Source organism: Diabrotica virgifera, chromosome 9 (genome assembly GCF_917563875.1).
Source record: "Diabrotica virgifera virgifera chromosome 9, PGI_DIABVI_V3a".
Classification (NCBI taxonomy): domain Eukaryota; kingdom Metazoa; phylum Arthropoda; class Insecta; order Coleoptera; family Chrysomelidae; genus Diabrotica; species Diabrotica virgifera.
The window spans coordinates 202,353,112-202,373,748 of record NC_065451.1 but is presented as its reverse complement, the minus strand read 5'-3'; the positions used below and the strand labels follow the sequence as shown (position 1 = coordinate 202,373,748).

General features: G+C 32.4%; 1 protein-coding gene across 7 annotated transcripts in view; it reads right to left on the bottom strand.

Annotated features, from left to right (window-relative positions):
• Positions 1-20,637, bottom strand: part of LOC114336846 (restin homolog) — a 169,696-nt gene that overhangs the window by 34,820 nt on the left and 114,239 nt on the right. For all 7 annotated transcript variants that reach the window (XM_050661518.1, XM_050661519.1, XM_050661520.1 and 4 more), the window contains 4 exons: positions 11,175-11,273; positions 8,649-8,813; positions 7,159-7,378; positions 3,925-6,911 (listed from right to left, as the gene is read on the bottom strand). In XM_050661518.1, the coding sequence (XP_050517475.1) occupies positions 3,925-6,911; positions 7,159-7,378; positions 8,649-8,813; positions 11,175-11,273 (3,471 nt within the window). The remainder of the gene's footprint in view (positions 1-3,924; positions 6,912-7,158; positions 7,379-8,648; positions 8,814-11,174; positions 11,274-20,637) is intronic.

The following is a 20,637-nucleotide window of genomic DNA, read 5'->3' as shown; positions in this document are numbered from 1 at the left end:
ATATCAGAGAAGGTGTGCGACAGGAATATTTTCTCTCCCCTCTCCTTTTTAATATTTACTCCGAACAATTTTTTAAAAAAGCACTGGATGCAGCAAACGAAGACATAAAAATCAATGGAGAATTGACAAGTAACATCCGATATGCGGACGATACAGTCGTACTTGCCAGTAGTATCGATGAACTACAGTGTCTTATGGACAGGGTACAAAGAGCGAGTAAAGAAAGAGGACTTAACCTCAACATAAATAAAGCAAAATGGATACTGGTCAGCAAAACTCAAAAACCTGCCAGACAATTGAAAATAAAAAACCTATCAATTGAACACGTTGACTCGTATATATACCTTGGAACAGTCGTCAACTCGAAATGGGATCAAACAACCGAAATACGATCTAGAATTGAAAAGCCCAGAGCAACATTTAAGAACATGAGAAATATAGACACCAATTCCGACATATCTCTCCCACTAAAAATACGGATGCTAAAATGCTATGTATTTCCAGTCTTGCTGTATGGTGCAGAGGCATGGATACTAACGGAGACATTAATAAGGAAGTTAGAGGCATTCGAAATGTGGGTGTATTGAGGTCTCCTCAAAATATCCTGGACGACTTACACCACCAACGTAAATGTATTGCGCCGAACAAAAAGAAATCTCTTTCACAATTAAGAAACGGAAACTTGAATACCTCGGTCATATTATGAGACATGATAAATATCATATACTCCAACTGGACCGAGTGGATCAACATGGATCGAGTTATTCAGAAACGCCGAAAACAAGATTAAAATTGCTATGATGATAGCCAACGTCCGCAACGGACAAGGCACATGAAGAAGAAGAAGAATATCGAAAATGGTTATTAAGAAAAGTTGTGTGGAATTAAAAACTATGGTTAAATATTCAATTATGGTGAACTATAAAAGTACTTAACTGTTAAGCGAAATTCATATTTATTTACATTCTTCTTGTTCCGTCTTCTAACGAAGATTGGCGGTCACTTTTTTAAACGCTTCTCTGTCCTTTGCAACGTGATATATCTGTTTAACACTGAGTTTAGTCCAATCTCTGATATTCCTCAGCAAAGATTTCTTCTTTCTCCCCAAGCCTTTTTTCCCCTCTACTCTTCCTTGCGTGATGACGTGTAGCAGAGAGTATTTATCGTTACGAAGTATGTGGCCCGAATACGATGTTTTTCTTATTTTAATTCTTAACACTTCTTCGTTTGAGACTTTTGCAGTCCAAGGAATTTTCAGAATACACCTATATAGCCACATTTCGAATGCCTCCAATTTTTTACTTTTAGAGTCCAAACTTCTACCTCATATAGTAGTTACGACCGAACATAACCTTTGACGAAACTTTTTTTACATATCTCGTATAAAATTGAAAAAGTCTGATATAATAATATTATGGTTTCATCTTAGATTTTAGACTAGATAGAGTATTTTATGAAGAATAACTTTTTTCGTAAAATTGGCAATAAAATAGTTATCTATCATAATTGAAATAAAATAATGTTGGGACTCCGTAATTTGACAAAAGTTTTCAATTTTTTTTTTCAATAAGAAGGATGTAATTGCACATTAAAACATAGTTTTAATAACAAACTACTTTTCATAGTAACAATTTTTGATATTCTGAAATATCAAAACCTTTTATTATTTAAATATTTACCCTTTAACGAAATTCATATTTTTAACATACGTTGTATAAAATTAATAAAAGTTTATATGTGATGGTTGAGTTTTAGATTTTAGACTATGCAGAGCATTTTATAAAGAATAACTTTTTTTCGTATGATTGGTAATAAAAAAGTTTCCCATATGGTTCCTACTTACGCAGACAGACTTTATAATAGCTAAAATTTTTTGAATTTTCAAAATGTAATGCCATATTCGGATTCAGCGTAATCAAAAACAAAAAAAGAAACATATTTTATCAAAGACAACTGATGAATTCAACGATATTGTTTTCATCCATTTTAAAAAATGTGAAATCATATAAGTATATACATCCTTCTGTCTGTCTGCGAACACAATTCCTCCGTCAATATACCAGGTAGAATGACAGATGATGTGTCAAATGATAGATTATAAGCGAAGGATCCGTCGAACTCCCAGGATAATTACAGCTTAAGATAAAACAAATTCGTCTCAATTAATAAATTTTACAATATTGTATGACAATCCAAAATTTTACGTTTAGTTAAAATGTTAACAGAAATGTTAACAGAAAATAAATCACTTATGATGATTACTAAACATAAATTTTTCTTGTTTTTTTATTCATTTCTAGAATAGAAAATCGACTTAAAGATTTTGACCCTTCCTTAATTTTTTTATGGCGGCGGCCCTGGAAGGATGGTACTAAAGGTGAGAAATTTAACCTAGTCTGTCTGTCCGTCTATCCGTCCTACCGCGAATAAGACACCTCTTCACTATACCAGGTAGACTGACAAATGAGGTGTCAAATAAAAGCTTATAATCCAAGGCAAGGATGGTACTAAAGGTGAGAAATTTGACTTAGAACTTCCGGTTTTAAAAATGCGACCGGTAGTACTGTTTTAAAGTCACCGGAATAGTACAAGTGATAGATTATTCGACGCGCCTTCGCAAAACGAGAACAAATATATACTTTCGGTGTCATGATTGTCTGTCCGTTGGTCCGTCCCTCCGCGAATACAACTCCTCCATTATTAATACAGATAGAATGACAAATGAGGTGTCGAATGAAAGCTAATAAGCCAAGGATAATAGTAAAGATAAGAAATTTGACAAAGGACTTCGGTTTTAGAGTTAAGCAATCGTAAGTACTGTTTTAAAGTCACTCAAAATATGATATGAATGTAAATAAAGATGACTCAAAATTAGTAAAATCGTATATTAATCGACGCAAATTTACATGAAGAGTTCAACTATCGACTTCTAGTTCTACTTTCGATTACTTTGGGTGAAAAGCTAGGACTTACGAAGTCCACTTACTTGTTTCTAAAATTATTTATACACAAAAATTGTTATTATTTAAACAATTAATAAACAATTAGCGGCTAAATCTTTGAAAAGAACTTTTTACCATAACATGTATATAAAATAACAAAAAAAGTTTTAGAAAACTATAAGTTTGTTTGAGTTTTTCGGAAACAATGCATGCTTTGTATTGTACCTTGCAACCCAAGGTACAAGTTATTGTACCCATTATCTAGCAAACAACCTTGAGAAAATAAAATGACCTTTTCTACACGGACATATTCTAACAGAGCACAAATAGCATTTAGGATCACATTAAAATGAAATGATAAACTGGACCGAGGTATTTGATAGTGGCAACGTTGCGGACGCAGAAATAGCTTTCCTATGAACAAAGATACCCGTTGCGGACACAGAAATGCCGGCTTGCTGTAATATGGTATATTGGGACGTTCCAACGATAGCAAAATATGTGGATGCAAAATTGCTATCGTAGTGAAAGTAAAACTCATCTCCTTTATTCTTAGAGTATATAGAAAACTGAGTTGATGCCGAAGTAGCCATGGTTGCAGGATAGCCAACAATGTTCTAAAATATAGATATACATCAATTTTTCGAGTGGACGCACAAACATACCTATGGTAAAAGGATGCAGCAATGATGGTAGGATTTATATATATATATATATATATATATATATATATATATATATATATATATATATATATATAAAATAAATAACCTTAGAAATAAATGACTGCAACCTCAATAAAAAACTAAAGTCTATATATATATATATATATATATATATATATATATATATATATATATATATATATATATATATATATATATATATATATATATATCCTTCGCACGAGCAACTATACACTCTCAACAATATTACCATTTAGTAATTTGTGAATAATAAATAAATAGGAATATATACTTACTTGAACACGATTTGTCGACACATTATTCAATTTACTGAGCTGTACGTCCTTCTCAGTAATAGCTAGATTAGCAGTCTTGAGGTTTTTCTGAAGAGTTTCGATTTCAGTCGTCTTCTTAGTCAACTCAACTTTAAAAGTCTCTATTTGCTGTTGCAGTTGTTGACTTCCTTTCACAGAACTGTCGAAGTCACTTTTATATTTTTTAGCGGAACCGTTAAGTTCTTCATTAGTCTTTTGAAGTGCATGAAGAGCGTTTTCCAATTCCTGTAATTTATGTTTGTGTTGCGTGTTTTCTGATTCATAGGCGCTTTCCTTTTCTTTAATTACTGTAGTTAATTCGGCTACTTTTTTACTAGAATCTCCCGAATTTGCAATCACAGCAGCTAATTCGTTGTTCAACTTCTCTTTTTCAGTAGAAAGTATTTCGATTTGTTTATCAGCTTCCTTTAATTTCTCTTGTATAATTTTGTTTTCGTTAGTAATCACACTTATATCTTCACTTAGTTTTTTATTACTGTCTAACTGAGTCAGTATCTGACTTTTAGATTCAGCCAATTCTTGAACGATACTATTAATTTTACTGTCCTGTTCTTTACTACTATTATGACTGGTTTCCACAAGCTGTGATAAGTCTGATATGTCTTTGTCTCTATTTTCAATTTCTGTAAGTAAATCTGAAACCCGGATTTCGAAATCATGCATTTCTTTTTTGTGTTCTTCTGTGATTTGCTTTAACTTATCTTCGTGATCAATCGCAGCTTTCGAAAGTTGTTGTTTTATCGTCTCTAGCTCCTCAGATTTTTTGCTCACGTTATTGTTGACTTCATTGATCACTTGCTCGTTCTCGCATAACATGTTTGTTAATCTATTTTGCAAATCTTCCAATTCTTCGTTTTTAAGACCTATAGTCATACACAATTGCTCTTTTTCTGCTCTAATCTGCCTTTCGGCTTCATTTTTCTCTGACAAAGCCTTTAGATTAGTAGCTAGCACATTTTCCAACTCTATTTCTCTGGATTTTACGTCTGACCGTAGAGATTCTATTAACTCGTCTTTTTGTTTTACTTGCTCCACTAAAACTGCTAGATTTTCAGCTGCTTTGCCCATTTCTGTATTTATAGTCACATTTAATTGTTCTCTATTTTGAAGTTCCGTTTGTAATTCATTATTTCTACTTTGTTGTTGTTTGTTATCGCTCTGTAGGCCTTCGATTTGATTCTTTAAAGTTGCAATTATCTCTGAAGATGTTTTTTGACTTTCTTCCAACTCAGATCTTATTTTTACTAAATCCAAATCTTTTATTTTCAGATTTTCTTGATGTTCGTTACTTGCATCTACATGAATCTTAATATTTTGGTCCTTTTGTAAAATTTCACTTTCAAGTTGTCGTATTTTCTCATCTCTAGCTGTAATTTCTTGTGTATGGGAGGTTACTACTTCTTTGTTGCTTGATTCGTACTTTTCTACAAGAGCACCAATCTCTTTCTTAAGATTCTCAATTTCTTGAGCTTTATTTGTTAGGGTGGTAGATATTTCCTGAATCTGCGAATCACGCGCCGCCAATGTACTTGCAAATTCAGCTTTATTGTCTTCTAATTCCTTCACTTTGTCTTTTAAATGTTCCTTAATGGTATCTCTTTCTTTCTTCAAGCTGGATTCTACATCACTGAGATTCGTTTGGTACTGTTGTAAGTTATTAGATACTGATTCCAAGTCGATTTTTGTTATTTCCAATTGTGACTGCAAGCTTAATATAGTAGCTGAGTTTTCCTGAATAACAGTAGACATTTCTTTAATTTTCTCATTTTTCTCGTTTAATATCTGCTCCTGTGCTTGTTTGGTTTGCTCTAATTCAGTTTTAACACTTTCTAAACTTAGTTTTTGTGCTTCGCTTTCTTTCGTCAAATTTTGCCAGTCGATTTCTTTTGTAGAAAGACTGTCGGAGAGTTCTTTTATTTTTAGATTGGCTTTCATTTCTTCTGCTTCGTATTGCTTTTTGTTATCTGTGGAAGCTAGTTGCAAATTTTGCAACTCAAGTTGTATTTTGTCGAAAGAGGTTTTTAATTCATTATAGGAATATGTCTGCTGGGAAAACTCATTTTGCACCACAGTTAACTTATTGTTCAATTCGATAATTTCTGTATCTTTTGACTCCTGCGTCTCTTGTTTTTGTTTCTCCAATGTGACCAAATTTGATTTCAACAATTCTAACTCACTGGTAAGTTTATCATGATTTTCTTGTAGTGTATTATGCTTACTATTTACTTGAAGGCATTCTTCCTCTTTACTTTTAATAGTATCATTAAGTTTGTTTATTTCAGCATTTTTCGATTGTAATAGCCCGTCTTTATCTTCAGCAGATTGGTTTAATTCTGACTGAAGTGTAGACAATTGTGTAGTAATTGCATCATATTCAGTTTTCAACTTAACGAAGTTTTCTTGATTTTCATTACATTCACTTTCTTTTGTTTTTAAAGCATTTGTTAATTCTTCTAAACGGGCGTTATTTAAAGCGTTTTGTTTGTTCAATTCTTCTTTTTCAACATCTTTATCCTTTAGCAGCTGTTGAAGACTACTAATATCTGTTTGAAGAGTAGATGCACTAGTGTCTTTGTCTTGCAATTGACTTTGTAGACTGCTCAACTCGTTTGTTCTTGTAGTTAGTTCTAGGTTTACTCTTTCCAGTTCTTTTTCTAGATTGGTTTCAGCAGTAAACTTCTCGTTCACGACTTTGGTTAACTCTGCCGATCGTTCTTCGAGCAGTTTGCTGCTTTCTTCAATCTCCTTTTTTATTTTATCCAGATCTTCTTCTTTTTTATTGAAAACAATTTCTAATTGCGAGAATTTCACTAAGCTGTATTCTAGCTGTTTCGTTAAGTCTGCCTTTGTTTTTTCGAGTTCGTTATTGAGTACGTTTATTAGATTATTTTTTTCGACCAAGTCCAGCTTACACTGATCTGCTTCGTCTTGTAGAGATTTGATTAACACTAAAAATAAAAAAAAAATGATTAAAAGAAAGCAGTAGAAGGCCAGCAAAATTAAAGGCACTATAGCCCACTCCTCAACACAAATAATTGCATATGCAGATGATATAGTTATTATGGGAAGAAACAAGGAAAGTGTACTAGAAGCAGTAACAATACCGGCAAAGGAAGCACGGAAAAGAGGTCTAGAAATTAACGAAGGAAAAACAAAATATCTGCTCTAGAAGAGAAGATGATGATGATTACTTACCACTAGTACTAGCACTGTTGCCTTCTAAGATAACTTCTTTGTTACGAGCACTTTGCAGTTCTTGCCTCAATGTTTCCACCTCTTCTTTGTATTTAATTAAATTTTCTTCGGCTTCAAATAGTTTATTTGTATCTGCTTCCAATGCTTCAATCCTCTGCTTCTCAGATGTAAGCTGGTCTTGTAATTCTTTAATTTTGGCTACATTAGATTTATCTTTGGTCTAAAATAAGAAATCATTTATATTCGTTGAATGCGACAAATAATTTTGATTAACTTATTAAAATTAAAATTTGTATTTGTAGACGTTAATATAAACGTGCCTACATTATAATCAGAAGTACAAAAAAGTGGATACACAAATAAAATAGAAAATTAGGCAAGCGAAAGAAAAATGATTAAAAAAACAATGCGCAGAAATGCGAGAAATAATACAAAATAATAAACACAATAAAAAAAATTTGTGTGTACTATATACGTACGTAAGAAGTTATACTTCTATTAAAATTAAACATTTGTGTAGAAAATCTGACGTTTTTTAGATTTTCTACGATTCCTCAAGTGAAAAGCAATTGCGGAGAGGCTACAGTTCACAAAAAATGACGTATTAACGTTATTTTTAATTTTTGGTATTATTTTAAGTATTAAAATTAGTTTAATATTTAAATAAAAATACAATTAAAATGTTTAAAATATATTTTAAAATATACTTGTTTCGTTGAAATCATAATAATAGAAGTTTACCTTCTTACTTGCGTACAAAGTAAACACACTCGTTTTTTTCTATATTAATAAGTTCAAAAATATATGTGAAAACTATTTAATAAGTCAGTACAACTATAAACTCACTTTTGTCTCTGTTCTCACAACTTTTAAAACACAAATTAACAATCATAGCCATAAATAAAAATGACAACAACACATTCTTTAGCCACAGCCGCCATATTGAATAATTTTTGACATGTCATTGGAATGCCCAATCAGAGCAAACGTATAACGTATCTGCGCGTAGGGCTAACAATTTTTATGAATTCGCGCACATTTATATTTACTCCAAAGCCCAACATTTTTCAGAAATCGCGCCTAAAGACGTATAACTTTAATAAGAAAGTTACAATATCTGGGGTCTGGGACACGTAATGAGGAGACAGGGGTATGACATGCTATAAGATTGATATTACAGGGAAAGGTGAGAGGAAGTAGAATAGGAAGAAGAAGAGGGTCATGGTTGAAAAATTGTAGAGACTCTCTTAAATGCAGTTCAATAAAACTTCACAGCAGCGGTAGATATAGTAAAAACAGTGATGATGATATCCACTCTCTGTTGAGATACGCCATTTAAAGAAGAAGTTTCATTGTTAGTGTAAATAAATTCAAATAAGTGCTAGAAAACTACATAAATTAAAGACTTATTGCAATACAGCTCATACCTCATATGGACAAAACATTTTTACTTTCTAATTAAAATTTGAAATATATTATTTGATGCATACCTCTAAATCTTCCTTAAATATAACAGTTTCTTCTAATCTAAATTGAATATCTTCAGTCTTTCGTTTTTCCTCTTCGAGCTGGGAAGCCAATTGAGTATTTTCGTGTCTAAGCGCATTTAGTACTGTGGAGTCCTGCTCTAACTTGTTCCCATGTTCATCCCGATACTAAAAAATATTAAAAATATGGTTAGTACTCATACCACACATCCCTAGTTGATGAGTGTAAACGCTTAACCCATTGAGTACATTTGACGAGTCAGACTCGTCATCGATACGAATAACCAACGTTATATATGACGAGTCTGACTTGTCCAATTCATTTCATTGTTCAATTCCAATGACGAGTGAGACTCGTCATTGGAATTAAACATACGCGTGGTGTTTTTCTCGCAGTAATGTGAGCATGCGTTGCGCCTGTTTCATGTTATTATCAGATTAACTATGCTGTTATATAGGTACTCAAAGGCTACAAAAACTAAATAGATGCCAGATATGTGGGGTACTTATTTAACTGGGCCGTTTTTTATAGCAGAAAATTTAACAAGCGATAATTATGAAATGCTACTTAAAAATGAAATTGTACCTGTCCTGAAAGACCAAATTTAAAGCCAATTTTGGTGAGATATGGTTTCAGAGGGACGGAGTTCCAGCTCATTTTGGTGTAAATGTTCGGCATTATTTAGATCAGATTTAGATCAAAGGAGAATTTATAAAACCCAAGCATCAAAAAATGTTAAGGCAAATAATTATCAATTAATCCATAAAAATTTAATAGACGCGTTCTACCATCGTTTAGGATACTGTCAAATTGACAACGGATACATTTTGAACCCTAAAGTCTAGTAAACTTTTAATTATTGTGTTCAAAGTTTGAATCAAAAAATTTATTGAGACGATTAGGTATGTCTAGGCATTTGTTTTATCTTTTTAAAACGTTCCTGCTACATAAAATCGAAAGTACTGTATATGGTTGTATTGTGTATTGAAGTGGAGATTTCAACAAAGGTATAATGTGCAGGGTGTTGTATTTAAAAACCAAAGTGACTAATGATATCAGAAAAATAGTAATTCAAATTTCCTGTCCACTCATCATCATCATCAATGGAGCTACAGCCCTATGAAAGAGCCTTCCCAAGTCTATTACGCCAGTCAGTTCTGTCCATTGCCAACCGTTGCCAGTTTGCTGCGCCTATTTTTCTCCCATCCTCATCAACACCATCCTTCCATCTGAGTTTTGGCCTACCCCTATTTCTACTTCCGACAGGTTGTGACATAAGGATTCTTCTAGGAGGGTTGATCTGCTGAGATCTTGCTAGATGTCCTGCCCATCTTAGTCTTCCTATTCTTATAAGAGATCCTACGTATTTACCACCAAATATATGTTTATATCTGTGGTACACCTCGTAGTTGTACCTCCTTCTCCAAGCACCATTTTCACAGATGCCACAGAATACTCCTCTAAGAATCCTTCATTCAAATATATGTAAGCAGAAGGTTTTCATCTGCCTTGGAGATGTTCCATGTCCCCGATCCATATGTCAACACTGGTTGTATAAGGGTTTTGTATATGGTTATTTTTGTTTTTTTGGCTTAAGTTTTTTCTTCTCATATGTCTACTCAGTCCAAAATAGCATTTTTTGTTGGCTAGGATTTTATTATGTAAGATGAGAGTTCCTTTATTTAGGGCAGATAGATGTTTGAGAATATGACACATTTCAAAGAAAAATCTTTTTGATAATTTTGTTGTTTGGCCACTATTTTGACTTTTGTGGAGTAAATATGATGTTTAGTGGAAATGGCGTGTTGTGCGAGGACACAAAAGGGTTTGGAAATTTTAATGTCGCTTTTGTAAGAGGTTAGACGACCGGAAAACGGAATCCAGGCCGTAGAAGAATGTCATGGATGCGGAATTTGAGAGAGTGGTTTGGCTGCACCACTAATGACCTTTTTAGGTCAGCTGTAAACAAAGTCAGGGTAGCCTTGATGATTTCCAATCTCCGATAGGAGTGGCACAAGAAGAAGAAGAAGACCTTGAAGAGAGCGGCTTGTCTGGCCAATGTACAGGAGTTGCACTCTGTACAGGGTATATGATAGACAACATTAAGTTGTTCTAAAGGGGTCAATGAAGTTTTGGACTTGGAGAATAACTTTCCGACAGTTTTGGTATTTTAGGGTTATTGTGACTGGTACTTAAGTTTTTGAATAATTTAGTAAGCTTGTTCGTAATTTGTGGTAAATAGGGGAGATAGGCATACTTTGTGGGTCGTTCTGGGGTAAACGGGAATTGTTCATCTGCATGCTATTAGAAATGGAGCCGTTAGGTGCCTCCGAAATAGTGACCGAATCTTAAAACAAAAAACGTATTGTCAGCGGAATCGGAAGAAAGCTGCAATTCGGAAGTACATTCGGACATCCCACCCAACGTCAGTAGCAAAAAGTTCCTGACCATAATCCCGGAAAGCAATAATAATTACTACACCCCGGCCGAGTAAGCCTTACTTTTTATATTCTTTTTATATAACTTACCTTTTTATATTCTTGCTCTACCATTATAAGTTTATGATCTGCCTCTTCCCTCTCCTTCAGAAGTTGTTCTATGTGTTGCTGCTTCTCCTTTAATACGTCCTGTGGATAAATTTAAAGACTAAGTATATATTGAGCCGATTACAATCAACAACATTATGTAGCAGAAATGACAAAGAATAGCTAAAAAGAAATTATTGTCCATTTTTTATATAGTAACTGCGCTGATGCTTCAAAATATTGATATATTTATTTATTTTTCTTGGTACCACACACAAGTTGGTAATATTATGGGGATATGCTTACCACACTAATTTTTCTTGGTACCACACATAAGTTGGTAATATTATGGGGATATGCTTACCACACTAATTTTTCTTGGTACCACACATAAGTTGGTAATATTATGGGGATATGCTTACCACACTAATTTTTCTTGGTACCACACATAAGTTGGTAATTTTATGGGGATATGCTTACCCCGCTGGTATCTACGAAGAGTATAACTCCAAAAACGGAGGGAGAGTATAATTTTCAATAAACGAGGTGAAGAATATTATTTTGTAATTGTATGCCAGCAAACACTATGAATCTTAATACAGCGTTAACGAAAAGAATTACAATATCCTTTGACGAATGTCAGTGAAATTATTCATCGAAAACTGATATTACTGGAAAATTTCCGACAAAAAGAATTACTTTTCGATGAGCAACAGCGAATATAATCACTTCTAATTCTATATCTTCGAAAACTGTAATTAACACATTCACGGACACGCTTCACATCTATACACGTCTTCTTATGGAATAAATGACTTCATATGCAGTCGTGTCCGTGAATGTGTTAATAATAATGAGCTGCGAGAAGAATAATTATTGCTTGCGTGACAGCAAAGAAAATCACTTCTAATAATCCTCCTCCATCTTTGCTCCATCGTAAGGATGTAGTGGCGTCATATAATCTTTTTTATCTCTTCTTCTGGAAGTTTCTATTTTTTTACTATCTCTATCCAATTATCTACCTCCTGAGCATGTTATTTTGCTTCAGAGAATGAGTAACCAGTCATGTCCTTTATTTGGTCCGACCATCGTACTGGATACCTTCTACTGGATATTTTGACCTTTACGTTGCCTTCTACTATCATTCGTTTAATTTGTTCTCTTCTTCTAGTTAGATGTCCAAAGTATCTCAGTATATTTTGGTTGATAGTTGTGGTAAGTCTAGTTTTTTTTCAGTTCTTCTCCTCCTCATAGGTGCCTTCTCTAAGACGTAGGTACATCTAATTTTGTTTTGTTTTTTTTTAAACAATCATATAGAGTGAAAAAAATAATAATTGTTTGTTTATAAAATGTTTCTTGTATATTTTAGAGAAAAATGATTCAAATAAAAGTTATAGGTCTTAAAAAATTCTTTAATTTTTCGAGTTTTTAAATTAAAATAGGTACATCAATAATAGGTATATCAATAATTTCGCATATGTACAGTAACGGTCACTGAATAGTTGACACAATAATTTTTATATTGAAATACTGTAAAATTGCAGTGTCGTACAGATTTGATAAAGTCAAAAATTTTTAAAAAGTCAGTGCTTGTTAAAAATTTCGCGAGTGTTAAAAAATAAAATGAAACGATATCAAACTCCTCTAAAATGGATTAGAAAGCATTTGAATGATGCGCAAAAAGCAAGAGCAATTGTCAAACTCGAAGACGGTTGGTCACTAAGGCAAGTTGTTGCAGATTTGAACGTGAGGCATATGTGCATATATGGAAAATCAAAGAAAGGTGGGGTAACTTTCACTCTATAGCACGGTTGGGCGGTTTAAGAGGGCAGAAGATCTCCACAGATCAACAGCATGAGATGTTAGTAGATTATTTGAGATAATCTCCTTTTGCCACAGCTCAAAAAAGAGACAGTGTTTTCGGGTAGTATTTGCACTGCACGTAGAAGAATAAAAGCAAGGGGACTGATAAATTGTGCAGCTGCAAGGAAACCTTTTTTGACTGAGGATCACAAGAGGAGACGAATTGCATTTTGTAATGCAAATAATAAAGAGAACTTTTGGTCTAGGGTAGCATTTTCCGATAAAAAAGTATTTCAGTCATATTAGTCCTGTCGCCAGTGGGGGTACAACGGCCTCGTTAATTCAGATGGACTTACCCAAGTTTTTTTTATGTATTTTGACCCGTAGAACACGAATTTTTTGGGTAACAGTCGATCCGGATGTCGATATGATTGTTATAAACAAAGAACTTGAGGAATCACATAACAGCGATTTTTCGCAAAACAAAACATTGTTTTGTATTTTTTCGGTCATTCTAAGCAAAAAACGTTTTTAGAGGTTTTTTCGTAGGATGCATAGTTTTCGACATAAACGCGGTTGAACTTTCAAAAAATCGAAAAATTGCAATTTTTGAACCCGAATAACTTTTGATTGAAAAATAAAATAGCAATTCTGCTTACCGCATTTGAAAGATCAAGTCAAATTCTATCGATTTTGATAACTTTCATTGCTAAAAATTAATTTTTTTATCGTTAAACAAAGCTATAAATACATAGTGATTGAATGATATTTTCAATGCATTTCCCATTTGAAATCGAACGAGTAGGCCCGCATACACACAATTTCTACGTAGATTATGTACATTAAAACGCATGCATTGGGCACGAGAAACACTATGTGTTTATGGCTTTGTTTAACAAACAAAAACTTAATTTTTAGCAATGCGAATAATCAAAACCGATAGAATTTGACTTGAACTTTCAAATGCAGTAAGCAGAATTGCTATTTTATTTTTTAATCAAAAGTTATTCGGGTTCAAAAATTGCACTTTTTCGATTTTTTGAAAGTTCAACCGCGTTTATCTCGAAAACTATGCATCCTACGAAAAAACTTGTACATTTTTTACTGAGAATCACCCAAAAAATACAAAAAAATGTTTTGTTTTGCGAAAAATCGCTGTTATGTAATTCCTCAAGTTCTTTGTTTATAACAAACTTATCGACATCCGGATCAACTGTTACCCAAAAAATTCGTGTTCTAAGGGTCAAAATACATAAAAAAACTTGGGTAAGTCCATCTGAATTAAGGAGGCCGTTGTACCCCCCCTGACGACAGGAATATATAGCAGTGATCGAGTAAGAGTTTATAGGGCGAGATAAATATATATATATATATATATATATATATATATATATATATATATATATCAAGCAGTGATTCTTGAGGATGCAGTCTATTTTACACTGCATCCTCAAGAATCACTGCTTGATATTTGAATATACAGTCAAGAATACCATAATCTTATATATATATATATATATATATATATATGATGAACAATATACGCATCATTTAAGATATAGTGGAGAATTCTCGGTCAACGTATGGGGATGGATAAGTGCTGAAGGCCCGGGCGTTTGTTATCATATAGAAGATAAGTAAACAGGAATACATTACAAACATATTCTTGAGAACACAATGTTGCCATCGTTGATCCAGATCCAACGAATTCATGTTCCATGACAATTGCCCGGTGCCTACGAGTAGACTTGTTGGAGAATGGCTGGAAGAAAGTCATGTTAATGTTCTTCCGTGGCCTTTCCGGAGTGCAGAGTTAACAAAGAAACTAAACGAAAGAAACCTGAGACTACGGAATAGAACTGAATTGAATTATGGGAAGCAATTGAGCAGGCATGGGAAGAGCTTGCTGACTATAACATGAGGGGACCTGTACTATAACTGAGGGGGACTATAACGTTACGAACGTCACATCTTTGAATTTTATTTTTAAATAATTATTTTACTTTATTTTCTTTAATATTTCATTAGTAATTATTTTCTTCTATTTGTTTTACCAGTTTTCTTCGTAAAAAACTCGTTGGTGCCCTCTTTTATTATCTTCTATTTACTATACCTCTTTTCATCTAACATCTAAGTCATCATACTGAAAGTGCCCCGTATATTTTACTCTGTAAGTATCTGTCTTTCAATACGGAACATGCCTGCTACTTCATACGTTCGTACTTGGTCGTTATTTCAAATGTCGTTTTCAATGACAGTGTCACTTCATCCCTACTCACAAACTGAAAATGGAAGGGAAGAATTATTCCTTAAAAAGGCATGTAATTTGAATATTAGATTTATTTTCAATCAACACTTATTATTCTCTTGGGGTGAGTGTTGTATTCTAAGCTTTTTATAGTCTACTTTTAATTTTATATGATTTTTTTTACCTAACCTCGACGTTACTCTCCACGTGTATTATTATCTTAATTTTAAATATTTCATTTCATCTATTGATATGCTTTTAGTAATAAAATTATTTAACTATTTTGTCACTATTAATTTTATTTAATTCCTTTGTCAATTACTACTTTTTACGATCATCTGGCAAAGGCTCGATTTTGGTTTTTCTTCTTGATGATCGATATGTGTCTTTATCTTATAGTTTTTAGAAAGAAATCAACCTTTCCCTCTTCGGGAAGCTAAGCCTCACACATCACCGGTAATGCAACTTTAAGGCGAAGAATGAGACCATGACATCCAGACTACAGCACCCAACACCTTCAGCTGCAGGGGCCTAGGGCCGAACATCTGCCCAGGTCTATAAGAAGTCTACAGCAGTACCATTCGACATCAAGAAGTTACCATCGAACCAGACACCAAAAGCCATAATTATAATGTACAAATTGTTAGTTTTTGGCAAAAATTTGAATATATTTGTTAATGCCTTTAATAAGTCACATTTTTATTATATTTTTATGAACAATAAACATGATTAGTTAAAAATATTGTTTTTTTTGCTTCATTCCGAATTTTCATAGTTCATTTCTAAGATTAGGACAAGACTAACACACACCTTGAGAGACTGAGCTAAGCAAGGGTGTAGCGATGGCTATCTTGGATGATTGAGGTAATATTTTCGGATATTATTTCAGTTAGCTGGGGTAGTCCATCGTCCTATTTCGTTTCACTGGCGCCCAACGTGGGGCACGAACCCACGACCCTGAGATTAAGAGTCTCATGCCCTATCTATGACCAGAAGACTGCAAAGTTGTATTGACAATAATGGGGCTTCCACCAAATATTAATTATTGTTTATTATTTATCATTGTTTATCATTATATTATTTATATAACATATATTTTTTATATCATTTATATAACATATATTTAAAGTAAAATTGATATTTTAAAACCAGACTTCCTTATTTTCGTTATTAATAACATAATCCATTCTATTCAAAAAAACTTCTTTCTATACTTTCCATTTCTGGTACATACTTTCCTATTCTAGATACACCACTGTTTACGTCTCTTTGACGTAAAACGTGCGTTTAAACGAGGTAAAAATTTAAAAAATCGGCTCCTAGATACGTAAGCCTGTAAACTATTCAATGACGGTAACTGTACATACACAATTGGCCGAGACGAATACAAAAAACTCATATTTTTGAAGTAGTTTATAAACGTTAATAAGTTTTTTTGGATAATCATCATCATCATCATTCAACCCGGATCTATCCACTGCTGGGATTTATCCTCAGTCTTTTCCATGTATTTCTGTTTTGTGCTATTTGCATCCAATTTTTGTCGATCGGTTTTATGTCATCAGACCATCTGGTTGGCGAACGACCTTTATTCCGATATGCTTCTTGTTTTTTGCATAATGCCATGTAATATATTTACTTGAAAATATAGCAATTAATGAGTTATTGAAGTGTGCTAAATCTTAGCTAGATCGATCAAATATTTTTTAAGTTATTAGGCCAATCAAGTTAGGTTTTTACTAGACATAACGGAAAAGACCAGGTTTGACAGTTGAAATGTGTAGTATGAGATATTACAAAAAGACTACCATCTTTGGATTCATCAATTTTTTAGTGGAACATTTTTTAAATAAACAATCAAAACGTCAAACTTAGTTTTTTACTCATAACTTAAAAACTTGTTTATTTAGAAATGTGACGTCCACAGGTAACTTTCTCAGAAAAAAAAGATACATCGAATGAGATACGCTAAATAAAAATCTGTTAATAAACAAAAAAGTTATTGCAAAACGGATGACAAAATCACTGTTTTTGAATATAGTTAATAACAAATTTACTGTTTGTTAAAATACGTTTTAATATACCCAAAATTGAGGGCACTATGGTGTTTGAATGGTGTGCAAAAAATGGTCCAGATCTGTTAAATAGTTTTCGTAAAATTGAATTTGTTTATAAAAATTTTTGAAAAACGAGCTAATTTCTGAGGCTGGTCCAGTTAATATGGCTGAACGTATCTCAATAGTTAGGGGCGCATTTCCTTCGTTAAGATGTATACTAACAGCTTATGAAAAAAAAAGTAAGAAAAAATTACATATACGTACACAAAATTATTTGTTAATAAATAGCAGTTTTTAAGCTTATAAACAATTACAATCATTTCGTAGAAATTAGATCAAATTAAATGGCAATAAAAAATTCGGAAAGCTGGTTAAAATACACAAATTTCAAAAAAAAATTTTAGGTCCTACGACCCTTGGGGTCTGAGATAGCCCCTTTTTTTGAAAAAATCACTGTTACGTTAATTAACAACACTAAAAGCTGAAATTAACCAATCTTTTATAAGAAAAGTCAAAGTTTTTAACAAAGTTTTTAGTAAGAAAAATGTTAAAAATTGTTTAAATAGGAGTGTTTTAAACACAGAGTATTTTGCGTTCCGGCTAAAGTAAAAAATAGCGGGCGTAGTCGACTGACTGAATAGTGGGCGCGGTTGGCGACCGGCATGCGGCAGCAACTATTTAAATTACGTTATCCCGACCACAAAAATCCACTTTAAGGTGAATGACAAATTTTCGTCATTCCTTAAGTTTTCGAGGTCTCTGAATCCGAATATGGAGTTAATTTTTTTCTAGAATTAGTGGAACATGTTCAAAAATCAAATTTTATGCAAAAATGCGAAAAATCAATTTTGATGATTTTTCAATTTTAACTCACTGTATTTTTGGTCGCTGTAAATATTTCCTTTTGAAAATTTTACTGTGTTATCTTTGAATCATTTAGATAACAATGAGATTTGTCCAAAATGACTCAACACGTTAAAAGAGAAGTTGTTAATTTTTAAACATTTTGTCGTCAGATTTCGTTAGTTTCATGTTTACTTAAAAAAGTTGAGTGACAAACTTTTTAGTTTATAATTTTAATTAACACAGGAATAAAATATAATTTATGAAGAAGTTTTCCAAAAAAATTTAATTTAAAATATGCAATAGGAAAAATGTTATGTGACTTTATAGACGAGCGGCACACCCCAAAAAAAGCTTATTTCTCGAGATACTGATACTAATTTTGGTCATACTTTATATTTTTGATGGTGCTCAAAACTAAAATTAGGGTTGTTTTGAATTTTACGTGGGGGAACATTATCAAAATCGCAACTTTACCCTAAAAATAAAAAAAAATCACGTTTTTTTGAGTTTAATTTGCTACAACTCTGTTCCATTGTAATATTTTTTCTGATATTTTATATTTCTCACCTTTCTGAAGACAATGGGACCTGCTTCAATATTTCTGTCTTGCCATAAAGAAAGTTATAAATTGTTTGAAGTAAAAGGTGCAGATTCTTGAATTGCAAAGTGTAATCGCAAAAGTTGAGTAACAAAATTTGAAATTTAGCTGTTTAATTAATTTTAAGTTAAAATCTAGAGTACAGAGAACAAAATGTTTTATAGAAAAAAAGTGGTGTAACTTTTAATTTTAAGAAAAACGCGATTTCATTTTTTCTATTTTTAGGGTAAAATTGCGATTTTGACAATGTTTCCCCATCTAAAATTCAAAATAAAACTCATTTTCGTTTTCACCACCATAAAAAGTATAAAGTAAGACCAAAATTAGCCATTCACCACACCGTGGTTGATATCTCGAGAAATGAGCGTTTTTTTTTTGGGGAGTACCAGGTACCACTCGTCTATAAGGTCGCGTAACTTTTTTTCTGTTGCATATTTTGACTTTGTGGCCTTTTTATTGTTATTTTTTAAATCTATTTATTTAAAATATAATTTTACTAAATAAATGTGCAACATAATAATATTCATAAAATTCAAGTTTCTACCAAAATATATAAATATAATATTAAGCTTCAAATCCAGTATACTGTCAATGTTAAAAAAGGGCTGCAACGGTCTAGCGCTAGCGAATGCTAGTCCGCGAATTTATTCTCATTCGGCTGCGCCCATCATTTTTTTTACTTTAGTCGGAACGCAAAATACTCTTTCTTTATAACAATACTGTTTAAACAATTTTTAACATTTTTTCTTGTAAAAAACTTTGTTAAAAACTTTGACTTTTCTTATAAAAGATTGGTTAATTTCAGATCTTAGTGTTGTTAATTAACGTAACAGTGATTTTTTAAAAAAGGGGACTATCTCAGACCCCAAGAGTCGTAGGACCTAAAAATTTTTTTTAGAAGTTGTGTATTTTAACCAGCTTTCAGTATTTTTTATTGCAATTTAATTTGATCTAATTTCTACGAAATTATTGTAATTGTTTATAAGCTTAAAAACTGCTATTTATTAACAAATAATTTTGTGTACGTACATGTAATTTTTTTTACTTTGTTTTTCATAGGGTATTAGTATACATCTTAACGAAGGAAATGAGTCCCTGATTATTGAGATACATTCAGCCATATTAACTGGACCAGCCTCAGAACTTAGCTCGTTTTTCAAAAAATTTGAAAAACAAATTAAATTTTGCAATAACTATTTAACAGATCTGGACCATTTTTTGCACACCATTCAAACACCATAATGCCCTCAAGTTTAGGTATATTTAAACATATTTTAATAAAGAATAAAATTGTTATTAACAATATTCAAAAACAGTGATTTTGTCGTCCGTTTTGCAATAACTTTTTTGTTTATTAACCGATTTTAATTTGGTGTATCTCATTCGATGTATCTTTTTTTTCTAAAAAAGTTACCTGTGGACGTCAAATTTCTAAATAAACAAGTTTTTAAGTTATGAGCAAAAAACTAAGTTTGACGTTTTGATTGTTTATTTAAAAATTGTTCCACTAAAAAATTGATGAATCCCAAGATGGTAGCCTTTTTGTAATATTTCATACTACACATTTCAACTGTCAAACCTCGTCTTTTCAACTATGTCGAAAAACGGCTTATTTTTTACTAACTTGATTGGTCTATATGCAGTTTAAGTTGTTTGTAGAGCGATGATTTAAACAACTGTACTTGCCCACAAAGTGACTCTAGAGATATTTAGTAAATTGCAATCGAATCTTTGATGTTTCAATTTTAAGATATAATTAGATATTAAAAAATTTTAATTTTATCAGCATTTTATCAAAATTGTTACTAAAAAAACCGGTTGAGAAAAGCTGGGCTGACCTTTTAGCTCATATCCTGCCTAAGCGTCTGTTATCCTGTAGAATAAATAAGGACTAAGTATCAAGCTTTGGTACAA